The 13,858-nt window shown below is 42.7% G+C and overlaps 2 protein-coding genes across 3 annotated transcripts; both read left to right on the top strand.

Moving 5' to 3' along the window:
- The first annotated feature begins 421 nt into the window (after positions 1 to 421).
- hars (histidyl-tRNA synthetase) lies at positions 422 to 8,154 on the top strand. 2 transcript variants are annotated; one of them, XM_032555205.1, is made up of 14 exons: positions 442 to 618; positions 1,968 to 2,299; positions 2,423 to 2,515; positions 3,305 to 3,424; positions 3,508 to 3,603; positions 3,714 to 3,839; positions 3,927 to 4,034; positions 4,101 to 4,199; positions 5,482 to 5,575; positions 5,943 to 6,070; positions 6,162 to 6,428; positions 6,521 to 6,637; positions 7,438 to 7,584; positions 7,670 to 8,154. In XM_032555205.1, the coding sequence occupies exons 2-14, from the start codon at positions 2,189 to 2,191 to the stop codon at positions 7,727 to 7,729; spliced, it is 1,566 nt and encodes a 521-aa protein (XP_032411096.1). In that variant the 5' UTR covers positions 442 to 618; positions 1,968 to 2,188; the 3' UTR covers positions 7,730 to 8,154. The 2 variants fall into 2 exon arrangements, with proteins under 2 accessions (XP_032411097.1, XP_032411096.1); XM_032555206.1 differs by lacking the exon at positions 1,968 to 2,299 and having other exon boundaries at positions 422 to 618.
- Positions 8,155 to 10,235: 2,081 nt separating this feature from the next.
- On the top strand, positions 10,236 to 11,183 carry LOC116714912 (GRAM domain-containing protein 4-like). The gene has a single exon (XM_032555713.1). It carries the CDS (start codon positions 10,269 to 10,271, stop codon positions 11,181 to 11,183), a length of 915 nt encoding a protein of 304 aa, XP_032411604.1. The 5' UTR covers positions 10,236 to 10,268.
- Positions 11,184 to 13,858: the final 2,675 nt, after the last annotated feature.

Raw genomic sequence — 13,858 nt, 5'->3', positions numbered from 1 at the left:
CTTTATCCCATCCGATGATCTCTAAACTTTGACTAACTTAATATCTACATTTTAACCTGCTTACTCTGTAATTACATATGTTTACCTACAGTATTTAAGTCTGTCTTCCAGAGTCTTCACTTATGCATCCCAGAGAGGCATATTATAGACAACCCCAAAAATACCCATCATAAATTTGACAAAAGTTCAAATGTAGTGTCCTATAGTGCATACTCAATGTCAGCACACTGGATCTTGATGCTGATCGACAGGAAAGAAACCAACTCTGAATCTGTTCCCACGATGCTGCCTTAGCCTCATCCTTACCCCTTTTACAATTTTCCTCTGAGAAAGAGTCAGAAAGAAAACAAAAGAGAACATGAAGCAGTAAACCTGCACAGTGGAGTATTTTGTTTTGAAAATACGGAGCGGAAGCTGTCCTTGCGAGTGTTTCCGCCTTTCTCTGCCCAGACAGGATTTTGACAGCAGTTGTACAGCTCCACTCTGCAGGCGGTGTGATTTGCTTCAGCTAGACCTTCATGAAAAGCCATGGAAGACAAAGCTCAGATCCAGGAGGCCATTAAAGTCCAGGGGGAAGTCGTTCGGAAGCTAAAATCCGAAAAGGCGAGCAAAGAGCAGGTCAGTCTCTACACTTAGCTTTCCCAACATGGCTGGATAGGTTACAGCATGCGGTGAAGTTCAGAGCTGAAAGGAAAGGGAGTTCTCCATCAATAACATCACTCACAGAACAGACGTCCACATTCACTGGCAGCAGTGTTCAGCCCGGGTGGAAAATCATGCGCTAAACACTTATTTTTTTCAGCCTTCACTGTTAGTCAACCACGGCCTTCACTGGACAGAATGGCAACTAATTGCATATTTTTGAGTCCATAAGTGCGACAGAAAAGAAAACTCCCGGAACTGTGTTCCTGTCTGATAGGAAAGGTGAGCGGAAGAAGCCGGAGTTTTCCCCTAGCTTAAGCTAACCGGCTTATTGCTAGCTGGAGCGGCTAATGCTAACACGGCGACATCTGGGGGATTTAAACAGACTTCTTGCGCTTTAAATTAAAACGCACAATCTATCTTAAAAGTCCGCTTTGATTTTAAACGTATTTACTTTAATGAGGCACAGCTGATGCAATAAGATGTGGCTGTTACTGCAGATTTGTCCTGCACTTCCCCCCACCCCTCACAGCTGCCTGACAACCCTGAAACACCAGGACACAATAACGGCACAATTTCATTCATATATGAATCAAACTTGTCCTCCATGTTGTTGAAGGATAGCCTCTTATCTGCTGCCAAACAGTAAAAAAATTTTAACCTCATATTTATACAACATTTGTATAACATCTGAAGGTAACATAGTTACTTGATTATGCTATAAAATGACACTGTGTGCCTGCAAAACACATAATACTGTCCATTTAAACAAATATATTTTTGGAATTCCAATTTGCACTATTTTATGAGCAATGGAAACGCTGCTAGTGTTGAGGAAGCTCAACTCATAGCAGTTCTATTAAAACTTATATGTCAGCTGGGAAAGATTCAACACTATATTTATGGAAGCAGCATATAAACATGTGTCACTCTTGTTGAGCTGCATTACAGAGTATCTGCGCCAGGCAAAAATGATGATTGTGTTACTTTGTCAGGTGGACTTTATTAATTTGCACCCATTCCACTGTAATTCAAATGCTCTTAAATCCTAAACCTTTGTGTCCAATCTACCAAGCCTTAGAGCAGGAATAGATGCATATTAATAAACAGAATCAGAAACCAGTAAATGTTTGCTGTCCATAGCTGCTCCAGGATTTTTGAAGATATCTGCAGGTGTTTCTGGGTAGCTGTGGTCAGGCCTGATATAAGCAGTGTGTGTGAGTGAGTGTGTACAGGGGCCTGCATTTTTGATTGACTTGCTACATCTCATGTTCTGTCCTCCACGCTGTGGTGATGATGATGCGTCATGCCCCGCCCTTCCCTAGTGCTAGGGTTGCTTACCACTTTTCTCCTGTTCTTCCCGCCTGGCCCTGGATGACCTCTTCCTGCTGGACCCTTGACCTCCACCAACTTTCTCACCACCTGTGGGCGATCGGACCCACCTCACTTCTTCTTGGGAATACTGTTCCCATGACGCACTCCTGAACTCTACCTTTCCCACTCCCTGGACATTTTTTTCCCTTCATATTTTTTGTTCCTGTGTCGGATGACCATGCTGGCTCTGTCCTTTGCTCGTGTCTGCTCTGGTCTGGCACCGTTTCGGACTGCGCTCCATCTGCAACCGCTCCGTTCTGCCTCTGGCATCACTGTGGCTCAGGTAGGCATGTCTGCATTGCAGAATATTCTAGATTATTCATTGCTGAACCAGACAAAGTAGTGTAATATGTTCTGCTTTTTATGTGTGTGTGTGTGTGTGTGTGTGTGTGTGTGTGTGTTGTAGATTGATGAAGAAGTAGCCAAACTGCTTGAGCTGAAGGCTCGGCTGGGAGGAGGAGATGATGGCAAACATCAGTTTGTGCTCAAAACACCAAAGGTAAGAGTCTGTGGTTATCCTGAAGCTGTGTGAGCTGAACTACAGGCTGGGCTATAGCGCCACCAACAGCTGTTTCTGATGATTTACAACAGGGTCTGCTACCAGCAGAGCCACAGTAACTCTTTGGACCTTCCACCATGGCTCTGAATAATTTTGTCTGAAAAATGATGAAAAACCAACTAATATTTTTAAATTGAGGGAACATTTTATAGATAGATTGAACAATATGTTTTTATTTACTTCAATATTCCAATATCCTCCATGCTAAAGTCGTATTGTTTTCTACATTTATAATTAGAAATGAAATGCTGTTTTTTAATTACACATATGCAACAGTAGATTTTTTATAAAAAGTGACAAGTTGTATATTTTCAGAATTTCAAAGTAGACATAAAAATGTGTATTTGTCGAAGTGGAGACAAGTAGACAAAATAGAGGTTGATTTCTTTGAATCAAACACAGATTTCTATGTTTGAAAACTGTCTTTATTTCTAAGTTTTGTAGCACATAACATTGTTTTGTAATCCACTAAAACATAAAACAATAACTAGATTATCCCAGTTGATGACTCTCAGCCCTTTATTATTATCTGAACTTTCTTGAATTTATAAAAAGCTGGAGTAAATTACAAATTGTTAGTTTGAATGATTGTAGTTCTTAGTTTCTACTCCTTCCTTAAAGAAGAGGAACACTGGTCTTCAGTGTTCAAACCTGGCTGTCTCCAGTTGAGCAGAGTCAAATGTGAATCTTGCACATGAAATGTTGACAACATGTTTGGGTGTGATGCAGGGAACCAGGGACTACAACCCGAAGCAGATGGCCATCAGAGAGAGAGTCTTCAACACCATCACCCGCTGCTTCAAACGCCACGGAGCGGAGACCATCGACACACCTGTGTTTGAGCTAAAGGTTTGTGTGTGTCTCAGACTGGAGTCATGATTCTGAGCTCATCTTGTTTCCAACATGGAGGTTATTCGTTCTCGTCCCTGCAGGAAACGTTGACGGGGAAGTACGGAGAAGATTCCAAGCTCATCTACGATCTGAAGGACCAGGGAGGAGAGCTGCTGTCGCTAAGATACGACCTCACTGTATCCTGACCCCTGACCTCTGCACTGTCAGGAAGTTAACAGGCGTTCGGAACCAATCATAGGTTTGGGCTGATGAATCAGGTTGAGGTCCTTTACACTCCCTCCTCCAGGTGCCGTTTGCACGCTACCTGGCCATGAACAAGATCACCAACATCAAGCGCTACCACATCGCCAAGGTCTATCGCCGTGACAACCCCGCCATGACACGCGGCCGCTACAGAGAGTTCTATCAGTGTGTGAGTTCTCCTGTCACAGAAGAGGGTGTGTGTTGCACTGGTCTGCTGCAGTGCAGTGTGCGTTATATGCATGTGTGTGTGTTTCAGGATTTCGACATCGCCGGTCAGTACGACGCCATGATCCCAGACGCAGAGTGTCTGAAGATCGTCCATGAGATCCTCAGTGAGCTGGAGCTCGGGGACTTCCGCATCAAGGTCAGTCTCCGCCTGCAGCTGAGCGCTCAGTAAATGTCATTTCCTGATCCCTTACCTCACTTCCAGGTCAATGACCGGCGCATCCTAGATGGGATGTTCGCTGTCTGTGGAGTTCCAGATGACAAGTTCCGCACCATCTGTTCAACGGTAGACAAGCTGGATAAGGTGAGAAGGCCTGTAGGCAGAAAACCTCAATCACATTAATCGATTATTGAAATAATCAACTATTTATTGATTATTTGATGAATTGTTTACTGGACTATACAGAGTCAAAAAGGGCCATTTGCTGAAAGAACAACACATTCAGAGCAGTGATTAAGGCTGGTTCATTATTGCCATGACCTTCTTTGCCACTGTAGGAGTTCTACAAAGTGGGAACTTCACCTGATTCAGATTCTGAACAGAAAATCAAAAATAATTACCAGATCAGCTCTACACTGCATTAGGTCTAGCAGAGTATCGACAGGATTTTCTTTAGCTGCAGATGCATCCTTTGTTGCAGATGTATGGTGGCTGACAGGTGAAACTACATGCAGCAAAGGGCGAAACAAGCTGCAAACTCCAAAACACAAATGCAACAGAAAAATGATTCAAACAAAAAATGCTGCATTCACAGGAAATAGAAGCAAAACGGGAAAAAATAACAAACCCCCCCTTAAAATATGAGAAACTGCAAACTTACTGCACAAAATGGAAGTACTCCAGACCACTAGGGGGAGTCTGGAGAAAATAATGTTGCCTATGTAAAAATGCTGCTAAAAGTTTTTGTGTTTCATTAAGACACTATACATTACATAAATTTTCTTTTTCTTGAACATCTCAATAAATTGTGACATCCTGTCTCTACTGAGGGTCTGTTCTAGTATTTACTGGTTGACTCCCCCTAGTGGTCTGGAGCACTTCCAATTTGTGGAGCGAGTTTGCAGCGTTTCATACTGGCTGTTCCTACTGTAATTACAAAATGTACACCTTTGCTCCTATTTCCTGAGCGGCAGTGTTTTTCTGTAGCTTTTGTTCATGTTTTGGAGGTAGCGTCAGTCATGTGTTTGCAGCTCATTTTGCTGTTTACTTTGCGTTTGGACCTCTACTTGACAAAGCATGCGCTGAAGGAATACTAAGTCACAGTGTTTTAGACGATGAAATCCTTATTTTGTCCTTTAAAAATAATTAAATTATTTATTTGCATCTTTTATTGTTTATCTAATATTGTATGAAAGGCTTAAGTGGCTAAATGAAAAATCTGCTAAATGTGGCAATTTTTAAATCTGATTAATCATCAGCAGAAACAATTACTACAGTTATGATTAGCTGGTTGCTATTCTCCTGCTAGTAACTATATTTGCATGTAGTGTGTGGGTGGAGGTTTGTCTTACTCTATTCCTGATCAAGACCATATTCGGTCTGTCTGCCATCATTCAGCGCTGATTCATATGTGCTTCTCCTGCAGTTGCCCTGGCAGGAAGTGAGGAAGGAGATGGTGGACGAGAAGGGATTATCTGAGGAGGCTGCAGACCAGATTGGGGAATACGTCAGCCTGCATGGTGAGTCAGCTAACACCTCCAGCAGGTGGCAGTCTCTACAACTTTAGGAGGCAAACTCTGCTTTTTTGTAGCAATATGTCATTATATAATGGTCACAAAATCTATATTCAATAGTATAAATTACAGAGACTCATTAGTGACAGTGTTTGCCCCAAAGGAGCAAGAGTTTTTGCCTAATGTTAACAAGAGAAAGGTTTCAAGTACAAAACACATCTTCAATGGTCATGGCTCCAACCTGCCAGACATGGAAGAAAAATGTAGCTGATGAGGAAGAAACACTGAGGGCCGGAGCCCGGGGCCTGGAACCTGGGGGCCAGTTGCCATCCTGCAGGAACTCTACCTGAGTGAGGCTGGTTGTGTGTTTCAGGGGGAATGGACCTGGCAGAGCGCCTCCTGCAGGACCCCAGGATGTCTCAGAGTAAGCAGGCCTGCGCCGGCCTGTCTGACATTAAGCTTCTGTTCAGCTACCTGCAGCTCTTCCAGGTCACAGACAAGGTCAGGCATCCCAGAATGCTCTGCTTCTGTCTCTCAGCATCCTGTCTCTGTGGCTGGATTATTCATTTTTATTTCCTTTGTCATTCCTCAGGTCGTGTTTGACCTCAGTCTGGCCCGTGGGCTGGATTATTACACAGGAGTGATTTATGAGGCGGTGCTGACCCAGGCTGGGGTGGCCCTGGCGTCCAACGACGCCCAAAACGGGTCTGAGGAAAGCGTCAGCGTGGGAAGCGTGGCCGGAGGGGGGCGCTATGACGGCCTGGTGGGCATGTTTGACCCCAAGAACAGGAAGGTGCCGTGTGTTGGGGTCAGCATCGGCATTGAGAGGATCTTCTCCATCATGGAGCAGAGGGCTGAGGTGACACCTGCAGCTGGGTGGGCTGGAATGTGCTGATGATGACCGCTCATGCTCACGCTCATTCTCACGCTAACTCTGCTGCTAATGTTCAGGTGGCAGCAGAGAAGGTCCGGACCACAGAGGTCCAGGTCCTGGTGGCGTCGGCTCAGAAAAACCTGCTGGAGGAGAGACTCAGGCTGGTCACTGAGCTCTGGAATTCTGGCATTAAGGTGTGTGTATGTGTGTGTGTGTGTGTGTGTGTGAGTGAGTAAGTATCATTTGATTTTATGTGCCAGACCAAAACCAAGCAGTGCAGGGTGTCTGCACATCCAATTTGAAGATGTTAAAATGTCTTCGCATTGGCCTCTAAACACATTCATCACAAATCTTAAATTTTGTTGTGGCAGAATTAATTAATCTTCTATAATCTATCTAGTTATTTTTCTCATGGACTTTTCTCTGCACGATGTGCATCTGTTCATCTGTCACTCACTCATGGATCATTCTTGTAGTTCTGCAAAGCATAACATAATTATTTATATTAGTTGCAATAATACTGGATATGAAAGGATTTATTTTTGACAATGTTAAAGTTCTCTTTATGAACAATAATGAAGAATTACAGCAGAGGAGAAAAGGAGTAGAACCTGGAACCAAACAGCAGAGATCTACAGATGCAGCTGTGATGACAAATAGGGCAAAATATTAAAAGAAATGTCAATAATTAGTCTTCAACTAAAGCAAGAATGCCACAAGATCTATAGTTAATCTCACAAAAAGTTTTTTTCCTCAATAGCTTTCTATTCTTATGAATAATAAAAATTATATTTTATTTTGTACATTTCTGACCTGACACAGGTCTTATATTCCATTCTTTAGGGTCTTAAGGTCTTAAATTTGAGTTGGTGAAAATGGAGTATGGCTGACCCTTTGAGCTGTTTAACTTCTCCCAGGAGCCTCATGAGTTTTCCTGACGGGGAAACTCATGGTGTGTGTGTGTGGTTGTGGGTGTGTGTATGTGTGGGTGTAGGCTGAGGTGATGTACAAGAAGAACCCCAAACTGCTGAGTCAGCTGCAGCTGTGCGAGGAGACGGGGATCCCCCTGGTGGCCATACTGGGAGAGCAGGAGCTGAAGGATGGCGTGGTGAAGCTGCGTGTGGTGGCCAGCAGAGAGGAGGTAGCTACCGTCAGCACAGCCTCTTGCTACAGCTGAACAGCCCCGTCTGTGATTTACCAGCTGCTGTTCCTGGGTCTGCCTCCAGGTGGACGTGTCCCGCTCTGACCTCATCACAGAGATCAAGAGGAGAACCTCGGAGGCCTAGCCGGCGCTCTGCTGTGTACAGAATCTCCACAGATCCTGATGGATGTGAGAGCAGGCCTGGTTAATGTGGGCAGCAGACACATACACTGATGGAGAGCCTGGACAACATGGCTGATCTGCTGAGGGGACCTCAGGTTGCCATGGAGCTCACATTACATACACTGACTTCAGCTTGTATCCAGACATTTACTCACTCTACATGTTTATTGTCCAGCTGTGTGCTCTGGTGAACACGTCCTAGTGAAAGCACCACTGTGGTCTGAAGCTGTTTCTGCAGGAGGAACTCTGCCTAGCAACCAGGCATTTACCTCCATTCATGTTAGAAGAAGACACATTTCCATCAGAACTGCTTCGCTTTGAATAAACCTGATTTCATCCTGTCTGCATGCTTCAAATCTCTATTAAAAACATGGAAGCTTTCTGAAATCTGCCAATGTACTTGTCCACTAGAGGGCAGGATGGTGTCATTCTATTCAGAAGGTGTTCAGGCCACATCTGGACACAACCTCACTGCTGTGGCTGTGACCGGTAAACCCTATTTTATGCTTCCATCCTCATGGTTGCTGGTAATTAGTTGATGATCTCATTGATATTTCTGTGATTGATGAAGAAAACCAGGTGACTCATCATCTCTCATCCTGACCTGAAGCTCAGGTTATTTTGGACCTTTAAGGATTTTCTGGATCTGGTCTTCATCCTCAGTCAGTTGATGAGACAGTTTAACAGGAACCCTGTGCACTAGTTCAAATTACTGGATTTAAATAATCCAAACAGGGTCAAAATTATACATTCGGGCTGCATCTAATGGTTATCTTTGGAATCGATTATTTTGACAATTTACTGTAAAAAAAAAAAAAAAAAAAAGTTCTCATTCTGCAGATTTTTTATTTAACAACTTATTTTATTTTAGATATGAAAAATGTATTAAAATATGCAACTAAATGTTTATATATTTTCTTTAAAATGTGTAGAAATGATAAAATAAACATTTTATTGTGTAAAAGCAAATAACAGTATTCCTTTAGAGCAAAGGATGCCTCTGCAGCTAAAACCTTTTTCAAATATCAAACTTTCTGCTGGATTGAACATCAATACATTGTATTGATCTGGGGATTAATTATGGTTTAACTGATTAATAACTGGACACAATAGGTGTCATGTTTTTCCCCTCATTAAAATCAAACCTGCCGTGTTGCTTTGATTCTTTCATGCTTGAAAAATCCGTCAGTCTCTATGGCAACCATTCAGCTGTTCAAAATGCCTGAGTGGGCTTAGCCCCGCCTTTGAGATGCAGCTCCTCCCCCACTCAGCTCCTTCACACTAGCCAGCAGTAATTAGCAAACAGCTGTTGGAACTGCTGAGCTCATTACAGGAGTTACTTCTCTGAGCAATGCTGGTAAAAACGTTATTATAGGGTTAATAGAAGAGCCATATTGGGACGACTTCCTGAAGGCGGAACTTCAGGTACAGACGAAGAGACAAAGGTACAATTTCAAGGAATTAAATCAGGAAGTTACATTTCTTTTAAGTCATATTTGATACACAGTATTTAGCATTTTTAAACCAACTGAAGTTAGCATAATTACTTAACTGTGCTATAAGGCAGCATTATGTGCCTAGAAAATGCACGATACTTTAACTTCTGCTCTGAGTATTGTTCTTTCAGCTAATGGCCTTTTTAGAGTCTGTATAATCCAGATAACGGTTAATCCATTAGTAAATTAGTTGATTATTTCAATAATCCATTAATCATGATCAATCATTTCAGTCAGGATATAAATCTATTCTCTTTAAGACACTTTTATCTTCTGATGTTTATTTAGATGACTCTCCTCAGTGTGAAAACCAGCAGCAGGTGTTCTCCAGGGTGTTGAGAGGTGAAAGGTCAGGCTAAAGTTCTGCTGTGTGTGTGTGTGTGCAGGATGACATGGTGTGTGTGATCACAGAGGATCACTCATGCCAAGTTTGGTGCAGCTCGGTCGAAACATGTGGAATCTAGAGCCAAACATATGGAAATGGCATTACAGGTCACTTCGCCACGCCCACCTACTCCATCGAAACCAGTCAGGGTTGGAATACACAACCACTTATACCACAGCAGGTACGGAAAACCACAAACGCAAAAATTCAATCATGTAGAAATCTACTGTTAATCTCTTCATGTTAAATAAAAAATATCGAGTCCAATGCTGTTGGTGGGGGGGGTGCAGTACTCCGATGTTGTTTTGTTACTCATTCTGCTGCAAGTTGGCTCAATTTTGACGCGCAAGACGTAACCGGTAAAATCCGGTTTAGGATTTTCAAAATAAAAGATCCCGAAGTAGTTCATTATTTCTTGCGCGGCCCGGTACCAATTGGTCCGCGGACCGACATGAGACGTCTTGAACGAGACTTCTGGTTTTGGAAAGGCGTTTCAACTAATGGCAAAGAACAACTGATGTACATCACAATAGAGCAAAGAAGTCCTAAAGATTTAATGTGTTGCGCTCCAACATTGAGCTCACACAGTTTTGATAAAGAGCAGAATCAACAGCAGAAAAATGAGGAATCGCAATCGTTTCAGAGTTTTCATGGAAAACTTTGGTTTCCACCAAGAGGCAATTGTGGAGAGGGAGGACCCATTAAGCCCCATGAAGATAACAAACAACATGAGACACTTTGAAAGAGACTTCAGACCTGTGTCACACTTTTTTAGAAACTTGCCTGCTTTATCCAGCTGGCGCTCTGTGCAAATGACTTTCTGTTTTTTCTTTGTGTACATGTGCACAGTGTGGTATAGCTGGACCATTTCCTTCATCTTGCTCTTCGTGATTCTTCGCCTTTCCCAAAATTATCTAATTTCCAAAGGATGGAGGATCCAGGGGAGCATCATACCCGACGTGTGTGAGCCATTGGAACATCTAAAAGACAACCTAAATGTCTTTCAGATGTTCCACTTGGCTTTCGATGCTGCTCAGAAAGCTCAGAAGCTTTTTGGAAACATGGCCAACATCCTTGAGAAGATAAAAAATCTGTGCATGTGGGTCCGGCCAGAGCTCACTCTAAAGATCTACGTGGGACTGTGGCTGGCCTTTATCTTTTCATGTGTGTTTCCATACCAGCTGCTGGGCTTTATCATAGATGTTTTTGTAGGGATCAAGTTTTACATCATTGACTTGATCTTTGAAAAGTTCCCGAAGCTGCGGCAGCGGTTTGACGCCCCCTACACCTTCTGGGCTAATTTACCCACCGACCTGCAGCTGAGGGAGCCCAGAAACACCTTCCTGAGCAGATGGATTGCACAGCAAGGGCCCAAAGGAGCACGGCCCGAGGTAGCATTTCTAATGCTCTTCTCGGTGCCAGACGGAGGCGCTTGTTCCCTTCATGATCCCGCTTCATTGGGGCCTTTCATACGTGGCGACGACGGGTATGGAGAAGATAGTGGACAAAAGTGTGTCTCAGGTCTCTCAGGATGATGGGAGTGACTGGTTTTGGAAAGGCGTTTCAACTGCAAGGAACAACCGACGGATGTCTGTGGGAAAAGGTAAGAAAGTCACACCTGACGTTACACATCGGACACAGAAAGCAGCGACGACGTCGTGACAAAAACGTGCTTCTTGCCCAGAGAGCAAGAAAAGTCAAAGAGTGATTTGAATGAGGTTAAAGGACTTCTAGAATCGCTTTACTAGAAAACCAATTCTTACAGAAAGAACTGAAGAAACTGAAAGATAGACTTAGACTGACTTTTATTGTCATTTTGCATGCACAGGGTGTATACAGAACGAAATTTCGTTGCATACGGCTCAGAACAATGTTTTGAGCTTCCAATGTTGTGAGGTTACTCCAGAATAAAATAAAATACAGTATAAAATATGAATGTAAATATAGAATATAAAGTGCAGGAATGACAGTAAAATATAAGTTATTTAGCTCTGTACATGTGCAAGGTATAAAGTGGAGACCAGATTTTAAGTGCAGTCCAGTTAAGAGTTCAGCAGTCTGATAGCAAGTGGGAAAAAGCTGTTTCGGAACCTGGTGGACCTGCACCGGACGCTGCGGAACCTCTTTCCAGAGGGCAGCAGGGAGAACAGTCCATGGTGGGGGTGTGAGGGGTCACTGATGATGTTTCGGCCTTGGGACACGCAGCGCTGGGATGAAATGTCCTGAATGGAGGGAAGGGGGGCCCCGATGATCCTTTCTGCTGTCCGCACCACTCTCCTCACGTTCTTCCAGTCGGAGGCGCTGCAGCTTCCACACCACACAGAGAGGCAGCTGGTCAGAATGCTCTCTATGGTGCTTCTGTAGAACGTCTTGAGGATGGGCGGGGGCAGGTGTGCTCTTCTCATCCTCCGCAGGAAATACAAGCGCTTCTGTGCCCTCTTAGCCAGAGACGTGGTGTTCACAGTCCAGGTGAGGTCGTTAGTGATGTGCACCCCCAGGAATTTGGTGCTGCTGACCACCACCAGATGAGCCCCTCATAGATTCACTTAAACAGGAACTGGAGAAAGAACGATCCAAACGCATTGAGCTGGAACAGAAAGTCATAAAATTAGAAGTTCAGGATTCATCAACACTGTTTATAGTAGGGATCATGTGCTGCTGACCTCAACTCGGGATGTTGTGGGCCGGTGTGCAGAATACTTCGAAGACCTCTTCAATCCCACCAACATGAAAAAAGAAAAGAAATAACCCAGTCTTTTCGATGTGTCTGTCAAATGTTCATTCAATGTCTCACGGCTAGTGACCAGTCGGGTCACCATCTACCAGTTCACTTGGTCCTCTGGGCTGGGGCTCGCCATCCAAGTTCTGGAGAGGATGATCTTGACCTGGAACAAGGCCAAAGTAAAGCATCTTAAAATACAGGATGCTAATATCAATAAAGCTTAAGCTACAATTCAAAGAGATCTTTCATCATTTCTCATGTTTTTTCCATGTTGTACAACAATATTCAAGTTATCAGAGTTCAATATTGCCAACACATCAGTAAAACTAAAGAAATTAGCTTATATGTGGTAATACACACACACATATACTGTATGTATATATATATATATATATATATGTAGTGCCAATGAAGTACATCTATAACACTATATTTAACATCAGAATGTGGATTAGAAGCTCACATTAGCTCTGACCTACTCAGAACAGAAAGTTCCCAAGCAATGCTAACAGAAAAGCACATTACAGAACCATGAATTAGCACCGTTGAAATATTAGAACATATGCTAATAGAAAAATAAGTGCAACTACATAGATAAAATACAACATACACAATAATAACAATAAAAAAATCTTACAATACAATTTTATTTTTACTAAATTTGATCAGTTACTCGGTATTTTATCCAATTTTCAGCGAATTTACTGAGCCAACTGCCGAGCGCGTGCGATCACTCACCGATGCTACACGACGCTACAAGGGGATTTTCCCGGGCTTCAGCCGCTCACAAGAGAAGCTTTCTGAGATTTAATAAAAACGGATTTACTATTTTGAATTATATATTTTGCGAAACTATTTTAACATTGTTTTGACAGTCTGTCAAATTTGACAAGATCTTCCAGGCTATTAGCGGAAACAACCGCTAGCTCTGAGCTCTCAAGTGTGTCTGACGCAGTCTGTGCAAAATCTCAGCACATCAGTTAAAGAGGCGGGACAATCAACCTTATTGGCTGATGTGAAATCACACTGTGCCAGCTATTGGTTGTTTAATCCGTCACTAAAGAAATATCACTAAAAGCATATTTCAAAGTTTTTAAAGATTTTTAGAACTTTTTTATCTATATTTATGAACATATTTATTAACTTATGTTTTTTAATCTTATTACTTTTTAACTCTTATTGTAGAATAAGACATGAAATCTATTTATACTTTTTAATCTTGTAGAAGAAGACATTAAATCAACATCTATTAATTATTTACTTGTGTTTTTAACACTGGGTTACACTTGGGATTCCCCCCCGGAGGAGCTGGAACAAGTGGCTGGGGAGAGGGAAGTCTGGGCCACCCTTTTTAAACTGCTACCCCCACGAACCAACCCTGGATAAAGTGGAAGAAAATGGATAGATGGATCGAGTAAAAATATTGTAGCGATAGTAAAAATAAATAGTAAATTCAAATCTAGAATTCCTGTATGAACCCTGTTTTAT

The sequence above is a fragment of the Xiphophorus hellerii genome, chromosome 23, assembly GCF_003331165.1.
Source record: "Xiphophorus hellerii strain 12219 chromosome 23, Xiphophorus_hellerii-4.1, whole genome shotgun sequence".
Classification (NCBI taxonomy): domain Eukaryota; kingdom Metazoa; phylum Chordata; class Actinopteri; order Cyprinodontiformes; family Poeciliidae; genus Xiphophorus; species Xiphophorus hellerii.
Note: the sequence above shows the minus strand (reverse complement) of the source record. Positions and strands in the feature narration are given on the sequence as shown.

Excerpts from the sequence above, each read along its gene's own strand:
- hars (XM_032555205.1), top strand. The coding sequence starts at position 2,189 with ATGACCATGCTGGCTCTGTCCTTTGCTCGTGTCTGCTCTGGTCTGGCA. Across the intron at positions 5,576-5,942 it reads GGAATACGTCAGCCTGCATG|GGGGAATGGACCTGGCAGAG; the intron begins GTGAGTCAGCTA and ends TGTGTGTTTCAG. Across the intron at positions 7,585-7,669 it reads TGGTGGCCAGCAGAGAGGAG|GTGGACGTGTCCCGCTCTGA; the intron begins GTAGCTACCGTC and ends GTCTGCCTCCAG.
- LOC116714912 (XM_032555713.1), top strand. The coding sequence starts at position 10,269 with ATGAGGAATCGCAATCGTTTCAGAGTTTTCATGGAAAACTTTGGTTTC.